Source organism: Sciurus carolinensis, chromosome 8 (assembly GCF_902686445.1).
Source record: "Sciurus carolinensis chromosome 8, mSciCar1.2, whole genome shotgun sequence".
NCBI classification, from domain to species: domain Eukaryota; kingdom Metazoa; phylum Chordata; class Mammalia; order Rodentia; family Sciuridae; genus Sciurus; species Sciurus carolinensis.
The window spans coordinates 131,681,190-131,701,675 of NC_062220.1; the positions used below are offsets into that span (position 1 = coordinate 131,681,190).

The following is a 20,486-nucleotide window of genomic DNA, read 5'->3' on the forward strand; positions in this document are numbered from 1 at the left end:
CGCTGACCAGGCCACCTGCGCTCCCCGACCCACCACGTGCTCCCCACAGGCCCAAAGCCGGGGAGCCACGCGTGTGGCCGTGGACCGAAACCACAGGCCACAGAACCCTCTCCTCCTCCAGACGGAGGTTCTCGGGGACCTTGTCGCAGTGACGGAAAACCGACCACAGCCTCCACCGCAGGACTCCCCTTCCCCTGCCCTGCGTCCCTCCCGTCCCAACAGCCTCGCCCGTCTCTCTGGCCACGACCACCACCATCACAACCTCGGCCTTCCAGCCCCAGACCACCGACACCTAAGGCCACCTGGGGGTTCTCATGCCCTGGTTCTCACCTGACCCCTCTCCCGCCTCCCGTAGTGTCACCCCCAGGCTTGTCACTGTCACCCCACCCCCACCACTGGCCCCGCCGTCTCCACCGCCAGTGGATGAACATTTATTGAGCACCACAAATCCCAGACACCGTAGGACACACAGAGGGTGCGGCCCCACCCCAGGAGCGGCCCCCGGATGCCACCGAGCTGCGGAGTGTGCTGGTGTGTGGAGGGTGGGGCTGGCGGCGGGCTGGCAGGGCACCTGGAGTGGAGGCTGAGGCCTCTGCAGGGTTCCAGCTGCGGCACAGGAGGGGGTCACACCGCTGTCCTGGGAGGGGAGCAATAAATAATGGGGAGGCAGAGCAGGCCTGGCCCCCGGGTGGAGAGCCCGGTGGGCTTATGTGACTCCATGGGAGTGAGACCCGGCCAGGAGCCTTCCCCAGGGGGAGCCAGGGGCAGGAGCCTGGGGACCAGAGGGTCCTGGGGCCGCCCGTCTCCATCAGCCCTCTCCTCTGGGGTCACGGGAGGGCGTGGGGACACCTGGGAGAAGCTGCTGGAATGCAGGTGGACGAGACAGGGCAGGTGAAGGGGTGGGACGGACTGCAGGCTGGAGACCCCGCCCCACCCTCGGTCCCTAGAGGGGAGCGTCATCCGTCCTCCACTTGGGGGGGTAACTCTGCCGGTGGCCGTCACAGCTGGGGTTCCCCAGGTTGTCCAGGGGCACCACCACCTCGTCCGGGCTCGAGTTCTTGTTCAGCTCCACCACGCGGGGCACCACCGAGGACCAGCGATCTGGGCGGTAAGCAGAGCCGGGAGTGGGTGAGACCTACCGTGAACTGGGCACTCACAGTCTGAGGTGGGATGTCGTGATGCCCATTTTATGGAGTGGAAACTGAGGCTCAGAGAGGTCAAGGCTCTGGCCAAGGGTTGCACAGGAGTGCAAAGAGGAACCAAGACCCACCACATCCAGGTCAGAACCCTGAGTGCCCAACTCCAGGCTTAGTGGAAAACAAGTGCAGGGAGGGCCAGGACGAAGTGGGTCCCCAAAGATGGGGACCCACTGCCGACTGTCCCACCGCCCCATCCTAGAGACATGATTCCGGGGACGGGGACAGGTGGCTCTGACACACAGGTGACAAGCCCAGGCAGGTCCCTGCGCTCCCCAGTGCCTCGCTCACCCCTCCGGAGGCGGCCCACGGTGTGGGAGAAGCCGTAGTACTGGTAGGTCTCGCTCTTGCCCGGATCCTCGTTGATGATGCCCAAGTTCTGGTTCCAGTGAGACCAGTTCACCTCGTCCACCCTGGCGGGCCGAGAGGTGGGTTGGGGCAGCCCCTGCCGGTGCCCCAGCACACCCTCCTGTTTTTCCTGTTATGGCAAAAGACTTCCAGACCTGGTTCTAAACCATTTTAAGCACACAGTTCAGTACATTCCCCATGCTGTGGGACCATCAGTCCTCTCGGTTCCAGAACCTTCCCAGTGCCCTAAATGGAAGCTCTCTGCCCATTTAGCAGTAACTCCCTGTGACCCCTCCCCTAGCCCCTGGCGACCTCTAATCTGCTTTCTGTCCTATGGGTTTGTCTCTGCTGGATGCTTCATACAAGTGTAATCATACAACCTGTGGCCTTTGGCGTCTAATTTCCTTACTCAGCATTATGTTTTTAAGGTTCATTCATATTATAGCAGGTGTTAGAACTTCATTCCTTTTGAAGGCCAAATAATATTCTAGCGAATGGACGTACCACCTTTTATTCATCCACTCATTCATTGATAGACATGCTGCTTGATATTTTCACCTCTTTTTGGGAAATCCTGGTAAAGTCAGGTTACAAGCTCTTGGGTCAAATTAACCCAATATAATTTTTTTTTGATTTTTAACATCATTTTAAAAATTATTTTTCATACAATCTTTTTTTTTTTTGAGCAATTGCTACATGTCAGAACTTAGCAAAGAAGATGCATTTCTGGTTCCTGTTTTACAGATGAAGAACTCGAGGCTGGTTGAACAGCTTCTGAAAGGTCACAAAGCTGGTAAGTTACAGGGTCAGGATTCGAACTTGGGATTCAGCCTCAGTGGAACTGAGCAGCTGGCTTGAGAGGTTGATAATAGCAACTGGCTATTGTGCCCATTTCACAGATGAGGAAACTGACTTTGATGCCAATGTCACCCTTATATTCTCTGCTGTCGATCACCAAGGAATGAATCGCTTTAAAAGCCAACACCCTCCACGGCCCCGTAAGAAGCAGGCGTCCTCCGCACGCAAGCTGGGTGAGGTCCCGAGCCTCGTCCTCCCAGGCCCGGCTCTCCCGCCCATGCCCTCACCTGAAGCACCACCTGCGGTCTGGAGTACCGTCGGAGCTCTTGCCCACGGTCACCATCTCCCCGGAGCGGAAGGCCTTCCTCAGGAACACGGGGAAGGAGCGTTCGATGTCCAGGATGGTGGTGGCCCACTGCAGAGAGGGAGGCCGGGCGCCGGGTAGGGAGCCTCCCAGCCACACCCGGGGCCCTAATGGCAGCAAAGGGGGTGACGGGCCAGGGTGGGCAGAGGACCAAGCTTCCCAGCTCCTGCTGCCCCTAGGAAGGGACTTCATGAACTCAGATCCCTAAGGTGGCTGGCAGGAAACCCAAGCGCGGGCACAGAAGGACCCCAGCCCAGGGCCTGTGGCTCATGCTCGGCAGAGGGAGGGCTAGGAACTGGGGACACCCGACAGCCAATGCCCCAGGCAAGGGGGCAGCTGCCACCCACCAGACCGCCGGCTGCCAGGCAGGAAGGCGGCCCCAGCCCCTCAGGGCTCCCCGCATTTCACCGACAGGGATGGGCGGCCAGAAATCTTGATTTTTTTATTTTTATTTTTATATATGGAGTCTCTCTAATTTTTAAATTTTGCATTCAAACTTTTTAATTATGGAAAAAATGCATCCTTGGTGGTCGGGTCCACTTCACATCTTGTGAGTTGCACTTAGCAGGGAAACTGAGGCCCAGGCAGGTAATGGTTTGGGTTAGAGTTACCAGGGGGTCCAGTCAGTTACCCTCACATTCAGACCCAGGAGGACCACCTTGGTTTTTGCTTTTCTTTTAGTTTTTTGGCACTAGGGATTGAAGCCAGGGGCACTTTACCATTGAGTCCCATCCCCGGCCCCTTTTATTGTTTTATTTATTTTTAAATTTTGAGGCAGGGTCTCCCTAAGTTGGTGAGGCTGGCCTCGAACTTGTGATCCTCCTGCCTCAGCCTCCTGAGCCACTGGAATCACAGCGTGTCACCGCACCCGGCTGACCTTGGTTTTTTGTTTGTTTGTTTGACTACACGGCTTCCTTGAAGCCCTGAGTCAAGGTGAACGTGGGTGCTGTGGTCCTGGGACTTTGGGCTTTTTGTGAACACCCGGGGTTATGAACCGCACCTGGCCAGAGAGGATTCTGCTTCCTAGGATTGCAAAGAAAGTGAAGGCAGCAGCTTGCTAGGGCCTGAGAACTACAGCTGAGTAGGTAAAAGTCCCCCACCCCGGGGACACTGATGCTTCCCTGAGCTGGTAGGACACGGAAGCTGCTCCGGGCTCAGCGTGGAATCCCTGCTAAACGTGGATGTTCTCCAGGTTTTGGTATGTCCCCCCAAAGTTCATGTATTGGAAACCGAATCCCCAAATTCATATGTTGATGATATTTGGAGGCGAGGCCTTGGGGAGATGATTAGGGTGAGGTGAGTTCGTGAGGTGGGCCCACCGGCATCAGTGGCTCTTTAAGCTTGCGGGCTTGCTCTGTCTCCCCACATGATGCCCTCTGCCATATCATGACCCGGCAGGAAGGCCCCCACCAGGCACAGTACCATGCTCTTGGACTTCCCAGCCTCCAGAGCTGTGAGCCAAATTCACTTCTATTCTTTATAAATTACCCAGCCTCAGGTATTTTGCTATAGCAACAGAAAAGGGACTAAAAGAGTCTGAGACTTTCCTGTGCCAACAGAGTTCACTCAGTCATGCTGGAGGGAACCAATTGGGTCCTGAGGGCCACACTCTGTAAATTTCCAACCACTGCTGGTGGTCAGGCAAGAAGCTCCCTTAAAATTCACAAGGTGGCCAGGCGCAGTGGCTCAGGAGGCTGAGGCAGGAGGATCTCGAGTTCAAAGCCAGCCTCAGCAAAAGCGAGGCACTCAGCAACTGAGGGTGACCTTGTCTCTAAATAAAATACAAAATAGGGCTGGGGAGGTGGCTCAGTGGTGGAGGGCCCCTGAGTTCCATTCCCGGTACCCACCCCCCGCCCAAAAAAATTCTCTAGGTGGCTGTGGGAAGTAGGCAGCAGCCTTTGGTACCGTTTTACAGGCAGTGAAGTGGAGGCAGAAGGAGACTCCCAGGCCCTCCAGAGTGGAAGCTGGGAAGGACCAGGGTGGCCGGGCGCGGGGCTGGGGCTCCCGGGGCCTCACCTGCAGCTTCCAGATGTGCTTGCTCTCCTTGGAGACCTGGCCCACCGTCTCCCCCATGAGAGCGATGAGCATGTTCAGCAGCAGCACAAAGGTCAGGATGATGTAGGTGACCAGCAGGACGATGAAGACCACGGGGTACTTGGTGCTGCTCAGCATCTCCAGGTCGCCCATGCCGATGGTCAGCTTGAAGAGGTCCAGGAGGAAGGTGCTGAAGGTCTGGCTGTCCCGGCACGAGGGGTACGTGGGCACCGTGCAGTTGGTCTGGTCCTCGTCACACACCTTCATGTTGGCGCACGGGTTCAGGAGGGAGACCAGGGCTGCAGAGGGCAGGTGGCCTCTGCTGAGCAGGAGGCGCCTCGCCACCGGACAGAGGGGAACCGAGGCCGGGGGAAGGGAGAGCGCTGGCCCCGCGTCACCCGGCAGGTGACGGGACCTGCCGGGCCCCCAAAGCCGCGGTCCTTTCCACAGACGTGCTGAGGAGGAAGGTGCTTTCGGGATCTAGGATCAGCTTCTTAACCAGGGGAGCTAAGATCAGTTTCCACTCGGGGGGACATCTGGTGATATCTAGAGACACGGTTGGTTGCTACAACGGGGACAGGGGGTGCTCCTGGCATCTAGCGGGCAGGGGCCAGAGATGCTCTTGTGCATCCATAGTGCAGAGGACAGCTCCTCACGACAGCAAGTCTCTGGCCCCAAATGTCAACAGCGTCTGACCCAAGCAACACCAACGCAGCCTATCACTCATTTGGTCCCAGATTTACTCCTGTTTCCCCTCTGCTCCAACCCAGAGAAGAAGGGTCAAGCTGAAACCCAGTACAGGTCCAGAGTCTCCCAGAAGCCGGGCTTCAGAATCCCTCTCGACACAGTCCAGCAGCCACAACGTAGCCCTAAAGCAGCCAGGGCAGGGGGTATGAGGAGGCTTGGCCCTTTCAATCCAAGGCACATAGAATGTCACATTGCCTTTGAGCTGGGATTATAGTCACCAGGTTTCAGTTCACATGCTAGTGTTATTTGATTGCATAGTGGACAGTGGAACACCGTGTTGAGAAGGATTCTGAGACCCGGTCTAGATACATCAGAACAATGATTCTGCGATCCATTAGCTATGTCTGCCATGGGCACAATAATGGGAAACAGTAGTACAGTGCCTTGTTTATGTTATGTCAGCCTCAGGCCTGGGATCTAGTGACCCCAGGCAGAAGCAGCCCTGGGACCAAGCTGATCACTAATTTGCTACTTTAGCCCCCAGGCTTCTGCCTCAGTTTCTATAAATAGGACTTCAATAGGGTTGGACATCTGACCTGAACCCTTACCTTCTGCTGAACCTTGACACAGTCTATTTCTCCCCAGCTCCACTTCTGGGAGGCGGAAGCTGGATTCCGTCCTGATCTCCCCAGCCAAGGCTATACAGCTGTGCTTTCTCAAAATAATCCACACAGAGCTTTGGGACCCTCTGGGTTAAAGTGTCTCCACCATCTGATTCCTGCTGCCTGGCTGGTCCCCCAGTGAAGCTGCTCAGAATTTAATGTGTCCTGTCCAGCCCAAGTTGGTCACTCCCCTTTGGATGTGAGGCATGGACGGCAGATCACCCACTTCTTGGGGATGAGTCCAATGATATGGTCGGCTTCCCCATCCTTGGCCCTTCCCGCACAGCCTATGCCAGGGAAGTCCCAGCGCGCCTCAGCTCGGCATCACATCACCGAGAGGTACGCTGAAGGAAGCCGATGCTGGGCCTCTATCCACGTCCCCTCAGTGTGACCTTACAGCTCCCCCTCAACAACTGGAGTCTAGCCAGGTGCAGGGGCTAAGATCAGTCTGTAATCCCTACAACTTGGGAGGCTGAGATGGGAGGATCACAAGTTTGAGGCCAGCCTCAACCACTTAGCAAGACCCTGTTTCCAAATAAAAAATTTTAAAAGGGCAGGGGATGCCGCTCTGTGGTAAAGGTCCTCTGGGTTCCCGGCACTGGGGGAAAAAAAAAAAAAGTGGAGTCTATTTCTCTACCTCCTGACTCAGAGCTGACCTTGGACTTGCTTAGCAGAGTGAGGCAGGGAGGCCGAGCCAGGCATTGACCTTGAAACTTCTCCTCACCTCCTTGGACCTTGAGACCACCCCATAAACAAGCCCACCCTGGCAGGAGGATGAGTGACCATGTGGAAGAGAAACAGGTCCTGTAACCAAGGTCACCCTGGCTAAGCCAGTAGATGACCACAGACACAGGGGCCTGCCGAGATCAGCCGATCCACCCCTGGTCGGCACGGCCACCCAGCTGACCCACAGACTTTGGGGTCACTGCAAATGGCTGTCATTTTAAGTCACTTCGTTTCATGTGGCTCCCTTTGCTACACCAGCTTAATCACGTGCTAACTTTTGAGGTTGGGCAACTTATCTAACCTTTCTGAGCCTCAGTTTCCTTATCTGGGAAAGGGGAGAATAAAGGCAGCTGTCTTGCAGGCTCATCAGGAGGACGGGACCCGCCCGGTCAGCGCACAGCGAGACTCCACCAGCCCGCGAGGCCCTGGCCACCCCTCCCCCAGGGCTCCCCACGCTCACCTGAAGCATAGCCGATCATGAAGAGCAGGTAGACCAGCAGGAAGCGGAACAGGTCTTTGAAGAGGATCTAAAGCCCCCAGTGGATCACACGGAGGCAAAGAGGAGACAACGGTCTCTTGCTTTCTCCGTCCTCCCCACAAGGAGACTTGTCCGTCTCCCAGGCCCAGACCCGTCCCTGCTGCCCCCACAGTGCCACAGCCTCAGGTCAGCAGGCACCTAAGACCCGCATGTGATTTGTCAGACTCCCTCCAGGGACAGCTAAGCCCAGAGGACCCTCCGCCCCGTACCTTCTGGATCATGATGCTGTAGGTCCCCGTGAGCTTCAGCCCGCGGGTGAAGTACAGGGCGTTCATCCAGCCCAGGACCAGCGCAAAGACCATCACAGCCAGGTAGGCCTCAACCCCCGCCAGGTAGAGGGCCGCGGACACAATCACCAGCACCGAGTAGATGAAGCTACAGGGCAGCAGGGGCCATGGGGGGGCCAGAGGGAGAGGCGACAGTGAGGCCCTGGAAGGGGAGACATGTCCCCAAGCCCTCCCGTGCACCAGAATATCCCAATGTCATCTAGACCCTCAAAAGACACGCGGAATGAATTAGCTGGGTTCCCCAGTGTTGAGTGCTCTGCTAACAGAATGTTAATTAGTTAGCAATCAATGTACATGTAATGTCCCCGAGGCCCTAAGAGATTCCAAAGTGATGCCCTTTGGAATCGCTAGAGAAAGATTTAATGGTGTTCACTGGAGAGTTTGTGGCCGAGTGCCTCTCACTGTCTCGCAGCTTTATGGGGAAGGGAAAAGAGGTAGCAAATCCTGTGCCCAATGCAGGCATCACTAATCAATCACAGCTCTCTTTCCCACTAAACACAGCTTCAAAATCCTTGGCGGACCGGCACTCCAGGCAGACATTAGCAATCCATCACTGGCAAAAAAAGGTTAAAATTATTTCTATAATTTTGGTAAATATGGGAACTCCTTAGCAACCAGGATATTTCTTTAACCAGAAGACTCTACTGCCTGACACTGGCCTTGTCCTGAATTTGGATTTGTGCTGCCCGGTTGAACGAATTCACTCGTCATCCCCCACTCTGGATGGCCTGACGGAGCAACCCCACCATCCCCACCCAGAAGCAGCTGTCCAGGGAACGCGACTCACTACAGCAGCTGGAAGGAGCCATCGATGAAGAGAGAATTCACGCCAGGGCATTTCTTCATGAACAAGTCTTTGATCTGAAGGAGGGAAGGAAGGGAACCAGTGACGGGTGGAGCCAGGAAGAAGGTAGAGGGCAGGAGAGAGGAAGGGACAGAGGAGAGGGAGGCAGAGCACGGGACAGAGAAGGGACCTGGGCTCTTGGCTGCAGAAGAGAACACAGGATTGGAGCAGGAGGAGGAGGCCGGGCGGCTGGTGGCTCGGGGGCCAAGCACTCACGTTGGTGAAGAAGAACAGGACCCCCGTGAAGAGCGTGACGATCTCCCCTGCCAGTCTCAGGTAGTCCACGGTGGTGCGGTAAGGGTAGGGCGGCTGCGGAGCGGGGCGCAGGGTCCTCACCCGCCCCTCATCCGCGTCCCGCGCCACCTCCTCCCTCGGTTTCTTCCTCCTGGCCTCCCAGCTCAGAGCCACCTGGGGGTAGGGGCACTTCCTCCACCTGTTCCCAAGCCCTCTGCGATCCCGTCCTGGGCCGCCCTCCCCGCGCCCTCCCCGCGCCCTCCCGGCGCCCCCGAGCACTCACGGTGCCCTCTAGTGGCTGGTAGTAGGCAGTGAGCGTGAAGATGACCATGGCGCACAGGTAGGAGACCACGTTGATGTAGAAGGAGACGGCCCCGAACTTGCGCCACTTGTCCCGCAGCAGTTCATTGATGGGTTCCACGGCCAGCATCTCGTGGCGGTTCTGTGAGAGGCAAGAAGGTCGCGGTCATCTTCTGATGCTGGGCGTCCACACGGGTGACCTCCAGGGCGCCTTCCTCCACCTCTGCCCCAGAGCACTTCTCCGCCCCGCCTGTTCTTAGCTCTGCCCAGGATTTTCTCTGCACAAACTCCTGGGCTGAGCATTCAGGGCTCTGCCCAGTCGTGCCTCAACTTACCCCTTCCACCCCATTCTAGTACCATAGAACCAGAGCTGAAAAGCTCCTTAAAGAACATCTGGTGGGGGCTGGGGAGATAGCTCAGTTGGTAGAGTGCTTGCCTTGTAAGCACAAGGCCCTGGGTTCAATCCCCAGCACCAAAATGCGGCAGGAGGATTGCAAATTCGAGCCAGCCAGCCGCAGCAAAACTTTAGCCCTAAGCTAGTTACCAAGACCCTGTCTCAAAATAAAGAAGAAAAAAGAACTGAGGATGTGGCTCAGCAGTAGAGTGGCCCTGGGTTCAACCCCCAGTACCAAAAATATATATATATATATATATATATATATATGAACACTATCTTCAAATTCCAATCTGTGAATAGCATTGAGTCACTGGCAGCAAAAATCACCTCTGCAGCTTGTTAAAAATAAGAATAAGGGACTGGGGAGATAGCTCAGTTGGTGGAGTGCTTGCCTTGCAAGCACAAGGCCCTGGGTTCAATCCCCAGCACTGGGGGAAAAAAAAAAAAAAAAAAAGAATAAAAATTCCTGGGCTCCATCCTCAGAAATTCTGATTCAGGGAGCAGGACTGGGAAATTTAGCTCAACGATGCTAAATGATGGACTCATCACAATACTCCAGTTCTGAGCCCAGAACAGACATCAATAGTTGATCCCTGCACAACAGTGCTCTATGCACTTGCCTGGTAGACACGACCAATCAATCAGTTTTCTAAACCTGCAAACCCAGATCTAAATCAAGTTGATCACTAATTTCAAGAATGAGGGATGTGAGGTCCTGCAAGGGAAGCCAAGTTCACAGAGTCAGTAAGCCACAGGGCGGAACTGAAAGGGGGACCATTTGTACCCATTCCAGCATTTTCTGCCCCATTTGAATATCATCCTTTCTAATGACTTGAGAACCTTCATAACCATGGATTTGTGTGACAATAAAGCCATAAAGATGCTACTGAAGCATATTCCTCATGGTTAAAGATACTAAACCCAAGCAACTGGGAGGAGAAAAGAAGGGTCAGTAGAACGTGGTGCATTGACACCCAGCAATGGTTCCGCGTGAGAATACTCAAGGGCACAGAATGATGTTCGTGAAACACTTCTAAGTGAAAAAGAAGGACTTTCACCACTTTGTAGAATGGCCGCTAATGATAATAGCTGACGCATAATGTTTAATCCGTGCCAAGCAGTTCTAAAATAAACCCACGTGGTCCTCCCCCAACCCTTTGGGATATACATTATCCTTCTCTTCAGTTTGCAAATGAGCAAGCTGCGACCAGTAGAGGTTCAGTGGTTCGTCCTGAGTCACACAACTTGGAGGTGACAGAGCCAGGATCCCAACCAAGCCCTCCCTGCCCCACAAGCCTTGGTCACTTTGCTAAATGCCGTACAGCATTCTGGGCTCTTCGTTGGCAACTTCTCTTGCGCTCAGCCAACAGACCCGCCACTCTGGGTCACAGACACCTACCCCCGGCCCCAGCCTCCCCTGGCCCTGCCCGGTGCCCACCTCGATCTTGCTGTTGTAGACCAGGATCTCCAGCACGGAGGCCTCTTCCCCGCACGTGTCCAGGGAAGAGAGGTCGTACAGCGAGGAATACACAGGCCCGTAGGCCCAGTCCTTGAACTTGCGGGACAGGTGCCGCGTGTCCTCATCTGTCACCTCTCGCCGGATGATGTGCTGAAAGATCTGCACAGGAGCAGGAAGTGAGGTCAGAGGGCCCAGGGGAGGGGCCCCGGTGCTCAGCTCTTCACGTCCAAGGGACCCTGCAGGCCAGGCACAGCCCTCCAGAGCATGGAGAAAACACGAAGGGAGCCCCGGGGACTGGCTGGGCCGCTCCGCTCGCCCCCTTATTTAATTCTTACTCCTCCCATCTTGGTTCACAGACGAGCCAAGAGGTTGGGAGGAACAAAGGGCTTCCCAGAGCCACACTCCCTCAGCCCAGGCCAGCCTTGAGCCCGGCGATTACGGCAGTGAGCACCTTCTTCAAGGCCTTGCAGCAGCCGCAGCTGGATCTCTGCAGCACCTTGGTCCTATTACGCCCCTGTTATCTTGGGCTCAGACACAGGGAAGCTGAGGCACAAAGGGGGCTGGGAATTGCCCAGGGTCACGCGGTCTCGTCCTAGGGCACAGCCAGAATTTAAACATAGGCCTTCTCCGCAACCTCGAGACCTTGGCTGAAGCCGGGTGTGGTGGTGCACGCCTGTGATCCCAATGGCACCAGAGGCTGAGGCAGGAGGATGGGGAGTTCAAAGCCAGCCTCAGCAACTTAGCGAGGCCCTAAGCAACTCAGTGAGACTCTGTCTCTAAATAAAATATAGAAAGGGCTGGGGAGGTGGCTCAGTGGTTAAGCACCCCTGGGTTCAATCCCCAGTACCAAAAAAAAAAAGAGGCAGAGAGGGAAGGAAGGAAGAAAGGAAGGAAACCCTGCTCTAGGCCTTGTGCCATGAGGATCAGAGGAAGGAAGACACTGCTGTGGGGAGCTCAGTGGTTAGGGGCTGGAAGGACTGCAGGGCTAAGGCCCTGGAACTCAATCTTTTTTTGGGGGGAGGTTGTTTGTTTTGTTTTGGGGGTACTGGGATTGAACCCAGGGGTGCTTTACTACTGAGCTACATCCCCAGTCCTTTTTACTTTTTATTTTGAGACAGGGTCTTGCTAAGTTATTAAGGTTAGTCTCAAACTTGTGATCCTCCTACCTTGGCCTCTTGAGTAGCTGGGATTTCAGGTGTGAGCCACTCACCCAGCTCTGGGACTCATTTTTAAAATTTATTTATTTATTTTTTTGCAGTGCTGGGGATCGAACCCAGGGCCTTGTGCTTGCAAGGCAAGCACTCTACCAACTGAGCTATATCCCCAGCCCTTGGGACTCATTTTTATATCAGCAGCTTATCCTGACTGGTGAGAGTAGGGAGGTGAGCATCTAGTGAGGTGGGAAAAGATGAGAGGCTCTGAGATGAACTTGAATAGCTTGGTTGGACAGTAGGGAGCCATAACAGGTTCTTGAGCTAAGCTGTCTGCACACTCGGGTTGGCATGATAAATGCCAGTCACACCCTCGTGTGTGTGCGTGTGTGCGTGTGTGTGTGCGTGTGTGTGTGTGTGTTGAGGGGTAGAGGTAGATGAGTCAGCTCCCACTCACCCCAATCTTGCCCGTCTTGGCAGCCATCATGAGGGGAGAGAGGCCATCGTTGTTGAGCACGGCCTCCAGGTTGCTGTCGGGGAAGAGGCGGGCACACTTGAGCAGCAGCAGGTCGTACATCTTGGTGACGAACTTGGTGTTCTCGCGGGTGTTGTCAGCGATGGCCACGAGCGCGTGCAGCACGGTGTTGCCCCGCGAGTCCTGCCTCCGCATGTCCGCCTTCTTGTGGGGGTTCTCCGTCAGGTAGTTGACGATGTGAGGCTGGTTGGTGCACGCGGCCAGGGACAGGGGCAGCTCCCCTGTGGGCCAGGACAGATGGTCACTGAAAGGGGCCCAGGGTGGGGTTCTGCCTGCAGATACTCAGGGGACAGGGCCGCCTGGGCACAGATGGACACAGTGCCTACAGACCCCGGGCCACTGAGCGTCTTCCTGGGTGAGGCTTGGAGGTGGGTGTGGCTATTGGGGGCGTGGCCACGTGGTTGGAGGCTGCAGAGGTGTGGCTACTGGGGGCGTGGCCACGTGGTTGGAGGCTGCAGAGGTGTGGCTATTGGGGGCGTGGCCCGTGGCTGGAAGCTGCAGAGGTGTGGCTATTGGGGGCGTGGCCACACAGTTGGAGGCTGCCAACTCTGTGGGACTCTTGTCTCTGATCCCCACATACATAACATGCGCCTGCAAGTAGGGGTGACATTCAAAATATTTTGTCCCAACTGTGACAATATGGAAGCAATGGGGTTTGGGCCCCACGATCCGGCCATTGGTTCCAGGGTAAGTCAGATTAAAGGGTACACACGATAAGGTGCCCGGTGCTGACACCCCGTCACAGTTCGAGGGTCCTCCTGATGCTACTACACAGAGGGGGAAGCCACGGCACAGGAAGGGGAGGTCACATGGCTGGGAATTAGCGGACAGAAGATTTGAACTCAGGTCCCTGACCACACTGTGGTCTTGGAGAGCAAGACCCAAACGCAGCCCTTGGTCAGCCCAGCTCCAAACGTCCTCAGGGATGTGGCCACCCACCCACACACCCTGTTCCCTAGCCCCAACCTCCTCCCGTGAGCCCTGGGCCCCACCAGGCCCTGCCTCACCGAAGTAGAAGTAGCCACCCTCGTCCCTGGGCTGGAAGAAGCGCCCGCGGGCCTGCGCATGCACATCGGCTCCTTGGGCCACGAGGAGCTCCACGTAGTGTTTACAGCGACGCTCGATGGCAATGTGCAGGGCGGTCTGGCCTGGGGGAGGGGTGACAGTCATCCAGGGCTCCGGTAGGGCAGAGGCCCCACCAGATCAGCTCGGCGGGGATAGGGTGGGGTTCACAGGCCAGAGCCCTGGTCAGCAACCAGAGCCTCAGACTCCCTGGGGTGTGGAATTTGGGGTGCACGAAGCCCCAGATTTGCTGCATTGTAGCAGAATTTATATTCCAAGGATGCCCAACTTGCGGGATTCCCAAGTTGAGAATTTTCCAGAAGCGCCCACTACTTTCATCCTAGAAGAAATGGCATCTTGGACTCACGGATTTTTTGACTTGGATATAAAATTCATGGACTTAGAATCTTAGCACTCTGGATTCTGAATGCCAGCTTTGATTCTTAGAAGCTCCGAATTTAGAGCCGGTTGTGCCTTCGCCACCCAAAGTTGCTGGTTCATAGACGCATCCCAAGGAGCCCTAGAATGTCAGGCACCCACACTTCCAAGTGCAGAATCCCAGGCTCGCGGATCGCTAGGCTCGCTGCACCCCAATCTCGGAGCCTTTGATTCCGCCACAAAGCCCATCAAAGTGGAAGGACGGTTCCCCTGTCTGTCCACCCAGTCACTCAACATTGCTCCCAGGGGATCAGACAAGGTGCCCCGCCTTCACCCTGCGCCCCTGCCCAGCCTCGCGCGCACCTCGGTAGTAGATGTCGCGGAAGGGCGAGTTGATGAACTCGCGCATGTTGCCGGTGCGCTCCGCGATGTCCAGGAGCACGGGGATCGTGTCGTTGCGGCCGTTGCTCAGGTTGAGCAGGGCCTTGGGCAGGCACGTCTTCCCGGTGGACGGCTCTGGGGAGAGACGTGCAGGAGGAGGTGGGGCTCAGCACGGTGGCCCTGAACTGCTGGGCAGTGGGCAGAGAGCAGGAGGCGGCGCAGGCCCTCCGCTGAGTCTGTGCCTCGTCCATCGGGTGGGGACGCAGGACCACTCTATCTGCCTATCCTTCGTACCGAGGGCATCAAATACTCAGGCAAGTGGAAGGGCTTTGAAATGTAGGTGGCCACAGCCTGTAGGTGAGCATTTATTCAACTAATCGCATTTGTGGGGAATATTTTAAAGGGTTTTGTAATCAAATAAATGGGATTGCATGGTCAGACAGGTAAGCAGGCTGGGGTGCAGCTCCGGGGCAGAGCGCTGGCTTACATGTAGGAGGCCCGAGTTCCACCCCTAGCCTGAGGGGGAGTGCCAATCATATTTCTTTGCTGCAGGACTTCTCAGAGCCTTTATTATGCTAGTGGGGACTGTGGACCTCTGAGATCAAAATAGCATTTGCTCACCCACCGGAACCCAGAATCCTTTTCCCGTGTTTTTTTTTTTTTTTTTTTTTGGTATTGGGGATTGAACCCAGGGGTGCTTAACTGCTGAGCCACACCCCCAGCCCTTTTTATATTTTATTTAGAGACAGGGTCTCTCCGAGTTGCTTAGAGCCTCACTAAGTTGCTGAGGCTGGCTTTGAACTTGCGATCCTCCTGCCTCAGCCTCCCGAGATGCTAGGATTACAGGCGTGCACCACGGCACCCGGGCTCCCGCGAAGCATTTACAATCGTGCTTCTCCCGGGGAGGAGAGGCATACAGACTGCCCAAGTGTGGCGTGAAGGCACAGAGGATGGGAAACTGCCCTAGGAGGAGCGGGACTGCTTCTCGGGGTTTCCATGGACTCAGCCCTGACGCTGACAGCTTCATCCACCACCAAACCTCTCCTGAGCTCAGTCTCCGCTGGGTACCGTGGGTCCCTGACGTCTCTCCCTTCACTTCTATGTCCCTTATGCCAGTTTCTTTCCCTTTTCAGGGATTGATTTATATCTCAAAAGAATGTGTCCGTGAAAAGAAAACCCTGCCAATCAGACCGAGTCACGCGGGGGGCACAGGGACTCGCCACGCACGCGAGACACAGGTGCGGGTTGAGGGGACCATCCTGCAGCCAGAGACCTCAGGGTCTGGGACAAGACTGTGCTAATGACAGCAGTGTGAATCTTTCTCTGCTTACTCTCCTTCCTAGTTAAGTCTAAGCTATGAAAGGAAATCGATGAACCCATCCGAACTCATCGACGAGCTCCGAACCAGGCAGATCGGGAGCCCTCAGTGAACGTGAAGGTCCCATCAGTCTCCCCGGGGGGGAGGGACTTCGGGAACCAGCTCTCTCCATACCAGAAAGTGTCAGGCGAACTGGAAGCCTTATGGGGACTCCGACTGCAGCCCCAGCCCCCCGGGAGCCTTGTTCTCCAGTTGCTTCCCATCCAACCCTGGCACCCAGCCCAGAGCCGACACCAAATAACTATTTCTTGAATGAACAACTAACTCCAGTTGAGGATCTGCTCCCCAAAGCTGGCCAAGGCTCCCAGGGATTCTGTGCAGACACAGACACCCCCCCACACAGGTCTGACCTCAGGGGACCTCTGCACATGCCCAGCCTGTCCTGTCAATTCCATCTCCTATGTCTCTAATCCTCCCATAGCTCTCCATCTCCACTGCCACCACGGGGGCCCAGCCACTGTCTCTCACATGCCCAAGACCTCTCCCTGGTTGCCCCCAGTCCCTGGAGCCTTTCTTCGTCCACTCTCCCCATGCCAGCTGTAGGGGTCACCTCAGAGATGTAACTCTGATCGCAGCTGGCCACAGGGCCTTTACACATGCCATCCCTCCGCTGTCTCCCAGATCTGAAACACTCCTGGCTTCTCTTCTCACCTGACTAATACAACTCATTCTCACAGATCAAGGGTCACCTCCTCCAGGAAGCTCTTCTAGATTTTCCAGGAGTAGCTCAAACCCTCCCATACAGCCTCTTATTGACACCCAGTACGGTTTGTAACTGTGTGTTTATTTCAGTGGTTGCTTGGTTCACGCCAGTCTCCCCTTAGAGTCTGGGAGTAACTCGAAGGCAAGGTCCCTTCTGCTTCCCTCAGCTCATCACTGTTGGACCCAGTGTAGCACAGTGTCCGATACTTAGTAGGTAGGTTGGTACTCAATGATCATCGACTGAGTTAATAAGTACCCAATGAAGCCGTGAGCTGATTGCCAGTTAATTCCACACCATAGGTGGAACTGGACCCTGGATTTGGGCTTCCACACCCACAGACACAGGCTAGAGTGGGGCAGGGGACCGGCCAGCCTGGGAGTCTTGGGATGAGATGCAGGAGCAGTGATTTCCCAGAGGAGCAGGACACACAGTTCCAGGGTTTGACCACCAGATGGCGAAGTGGTTCTGCGCCGGGCTGGCGGTGGGGCTGCGGCTGCTGGAGCCCAGGGGCCCCACACTGAGAATTGCCAAACAGGAGCTTGTGAAACTCGGGCAGGATGGGAGTGGGGGTGGTCTGGGCTTCCCTTGAAAATTAGATGAGCTCATCAGCCTCTAGCCAGAAAAACATGCAGGGACAGAGCCGGGTTCTGTGGGGCCCGAGGCTTAGACAAATCGGGGTCCTATTTACTAAAATGAACACACAATTACAAATACAAAAGTAGGCCCAGGACCTGAGATGGCGCCTTAGCGGGCAAAAGGCTCTGCAGCCTCAATTGCATCGTGAGCCCCACGTTGATCTCCCCTCCCCCAACCTCGGCAACTTCAGGTCCCTGTCCCTCAAACCCAGCAGAGTCCCCCACCCACACTGATGCACAGACGCACACCTATCTGGGGTCCCCAGACTAGCCAAGAGCTGCCACTCAGCCCTGAAGACACGGGAGCCAGAGGTGCGTACAAGCCCAGCCTGGGGCCACTGTCATGTGGAGCATCCAGTCCACAGGATCCTCTACCCTGCAGTCCGCCCCACCCCACCCCCACTTTGCCTGACAAATGCAGTAGACTGGGGGCGGGTCCAAGGAGACTGCTCATCCTGCTCACCCTGCCCCCCGGATAGTCTGAGGGCCGGGAAGGACCCTCGACCTCCCAAGACTCCAAGCTTGGGCCCCCAGTCAAGGGCACCTTGGCTAGCCAGGCACCAAGAATGACTCTCTTTTCTATAAATCCAGAAATTCTCTACTGATGGACACAAAGCCACCACGTTGTGTTGGTTCCACGTTAAGAGTTGAATTGATAAATGTCTATGTGGAAAATGAACCACGGACTCCAAACCCGTTTGGGGGGTGTTTGGTTTTGGTTTGGTTGCGTTGTGCTGCTGGTGGGGGGGAGTACAGGGCCTTGCACGTCCTCGGCAAGCACTCTACCCCTGAGCCTGTACAAACCTCAGCACTGTTTAAAATCCGATTTTCAGACAAGGTCTTGCTAAGTTGCTGAGGCTGGCCTCCAATTTGCAATCCTCCTGCCTCAGCCTCCTGAGTAGTTGGGATCACAGGGGTGTGACACCATGGCCAGGGGTCACCCTGTTTTGCCACTTCATTTGCGTAAGTCTTAAAATATGGCCTCTCTTGACCATATTTCTTAGCTTTCTTAGACCTAAGCCACAGACCAATCATGGTCCTTTCTGAGACAGGCCCTTCTTTATGGCAAGTGCCACCATTTTGACATTTTATACTGATTCGTGGGATCATTTGGCCAGTTAACTATGGCTCACCTGGCAGCCAGCATGTGGGGGCTGCTGACCGGTGGAGGGGCTGACAGCTAAGGCCTGGGGCTGTGGAGGGAGCTGGTGTCCTGCTGGTTGGAGGCTGAACTCTCTGGGCGGCCAGAAGAGCCGGGAAGAGGGAGGGGGCTTCGGCCGAGGGAGGGGAGCCTGGAACAGGGGTGCTCCTGGGCAGAGGTTCACCCTGCGGACCCTCAGAGACCCCCTAGAGGGAGCAGGGCCTCCAGGAGGCCAGCTGTCCTGTGCTCAGCACTTCATGGGATGAACTCTCCTAGAGGTCAGGACTACGCTACCATTTTACAGATGGAGAAACCGAGGCTTGAGATGCCATGCACGCCTGAGGGACTGGCTGTGATATTTAACCCGTGTGGGCCGCCTCCTCTACGCTCACCTCTTCCAAAGAAAGAACGGAATGAGTGCACCAGTGGAGGTGGCCAAGGCCCAGAGAGGCTGGGGAACACGGTGGAGGGCACACAGCCTTCCATCCAGTCTCTTCGGGAGAGCACTGCCTCGGGAGGAGAGGCCAGGGGAGAGGGGACGCCCCCGCCAGCCTCCCTCCGTCCCCGCCAGGCCCCGCTGCCGCCCTGGGAGCTCACCTCGGAATTCCTCGTCAGTCAGGCGCTTCTTGTGGGTCAGCAAGAAGGGGAGCAGCCCGTCCAGGTCGGCGGTGGAGCCCCGGGACACGATGTCAAAGAGAATGGGCCGGTTGAAGACTTTAAGGATGGGGGGCGGCTGGGGCGCAGGAGCTTTGGGGCTCTGTGGCTGCTTCCTGAAGGGGATGCAGAGGTGACCAAAAGCTCTCCCCCTGCCTGCCCACTGCCCTGACCCAGGAGGCCAGGGACAGGGGTGGCGGGAGCCCAAGTCCTTGGGAGGGACCACATGGAAGGGAAGAACTAGAAACGACAAGGGGCGTTTATCCAGCAAAATGACAGCCAGACCTACTGTGTGTTGGGGGACAGACAAGCTGAAATAAACACACAAGTCCACCCACCCACCACCCACCCATCAACCATCCATTCACCATTCACCTGCGTATCTGCCAACATGACCACCGATCCACCCATCCATCCACCCATCCACTCACCCACCCATCCATCCACCCATCCACATACCCATCCACCCATCCACCTATCCACCAATTCATCCATCCACCCATCCACCCATCCATCCACCCATCCATCCATCCATCCATCCACCTACCCATTCACCCATCCACCTATCCACCAATTCATCCATCCACTCACCCACCCATCCATCCACCCATCCACCCATCCATCCATCCATCCATCCATCCATCCATCCACCTACCCATTCACCCATCCACCTATCCACCAATTCATCCATCCACTCACTTACCCATCCATCTACCCATCCATACATCCATCCATCCACCTACCCATTCACCCATCCACCTATCCACCAATTCATCCATCCACTCACCCACCCATCCATCCACCCATCCATCCATCCATCCATCCATCCATCCATCCACCTACCCATTCACCCATCCACCTATCCACCAATTCATCCATCCACTCACCTACCCATCCATCTACCCATTCATACATCCATCCATCCACCTACCCATTCACCCATCCACCTATCCACCAATTCATCCATCCACTCACCTACCCATCCATCTACCCATCCATACATCCATCCATCCACCTACCCATTCACCCATCCACCTATCCACCAATTCATCCATCCACCCATCCACCCATCCATCCACCCATCCATCCATCCATCCATCCACCTACCCATTCACCCATCCACCTATCCACCAATCCACCCACCCATCCATCCACCCATCCATCCACCCATTCATCCACCCATCCATCCACTCACCCACCCACATCCAACCCCACACCAACCCATCCATCCGAACATCTGTCACATACTGAATACTCACTAAGGCAGACAGACTGAAAGACAGAGAGAAAACACAGGAAAAGCAAACTGAAAGATAAAGCATGCGTTATCTCCTTCATTCTTTCCAACTCTCACTCATTCATTCAACAAACATTTGAGACAAATGAGGCCAGGCCGGTAGGTACTTAGCCCAGGGCCCACCACCCAGGAAACACTCAATAAATGTTAGCTGAGGTGACTTTTCTTACAAGAGCTTCCTGTGCCTGCAGCTTGTGTGTGCGTGGCAGAGAAGCTGAGCCACAGAGGCAGGTGAACAAAGGACACAGCCCAGAGGTGGCTAGCAGAGAAGGGGACAGAGAGAAAGTAAGGGGAAAA

At 55.7% G+C, this 20,486-nt stretch overlaps 1 protein-coding gene across 4 annotated transcripts in view; it reads right to left on the reverse strand.

Annotated features, from left to right (window-relative positions):
- Window positions 1–423: 423 nt before the first annotated feature.
- Trpv4 (transient receptor potential cation channel subfamily V member 4) overlaps window positions 424–20,486 on the reverse strand; it is a 38,200-nt gene continuing 18,137 nt past the window's right edge. For 3 of the 4 annotated variants that reach the window (XM_047562654.1, XM_047562653.1, XM_047562655.1), the window contains 14 exons: window positions 18,836–19,008; window positions 14,364–14,516; window positions 13,568–13,708; window positions 12,483–12,781; window positions 10,854–11,033; window positions 9,002–9,160; window positions 8,701–8,793; window positions 8,428–8,501; window positions 7,563–7,728; window positions 7,276–7,342; window positions 4,723–5,039; window positions 2,630–2,757; window positions 1,488–1,609; window positions 424–1,101 (listed from right to left, as the gene is read on the reverse strand). In XM_047562654.1, the coding sequence (XP_047418610.1) occupies window positions 944–1,101; window positions 1,488–1,609; window positions 2,630–2,757; window positions 4,723–5,039; window positions 7,276–7,342; window positions 7,563–7,728; window positions 8,428–8,501; window positions 8,701–8,793; window positions 9,002–9,160; window positions 10,854–11,033; window positions 12,483–12,781; window positions 13,568–13,708; window positions 14,364–14,516; window positions 18,836–19,008 (2,230 nt within the window). In that variant the 3' untranslated portion in view covers window positions 424–943. Of the gene's footprint in view, window positions 1,102–1,487; window positions 1,610–2,629; window positions 2,814–4,722; window positions 5,040–7,275; window positions 7,343–7,562; window positions 7,729–8,427; window positions 8,502–8,700; window positions 8,794–9,001; window positions 9,161–10,853; window positions 11,034–12,482; window positions 12,782–13,567; window positions 13,709–14,363; window positions 14,517–18,835; window positions 19,009–20,486 lie in introns of those variants that run through there. The other variant, XR_007109957.1, reaches the window with a different exon arrangement.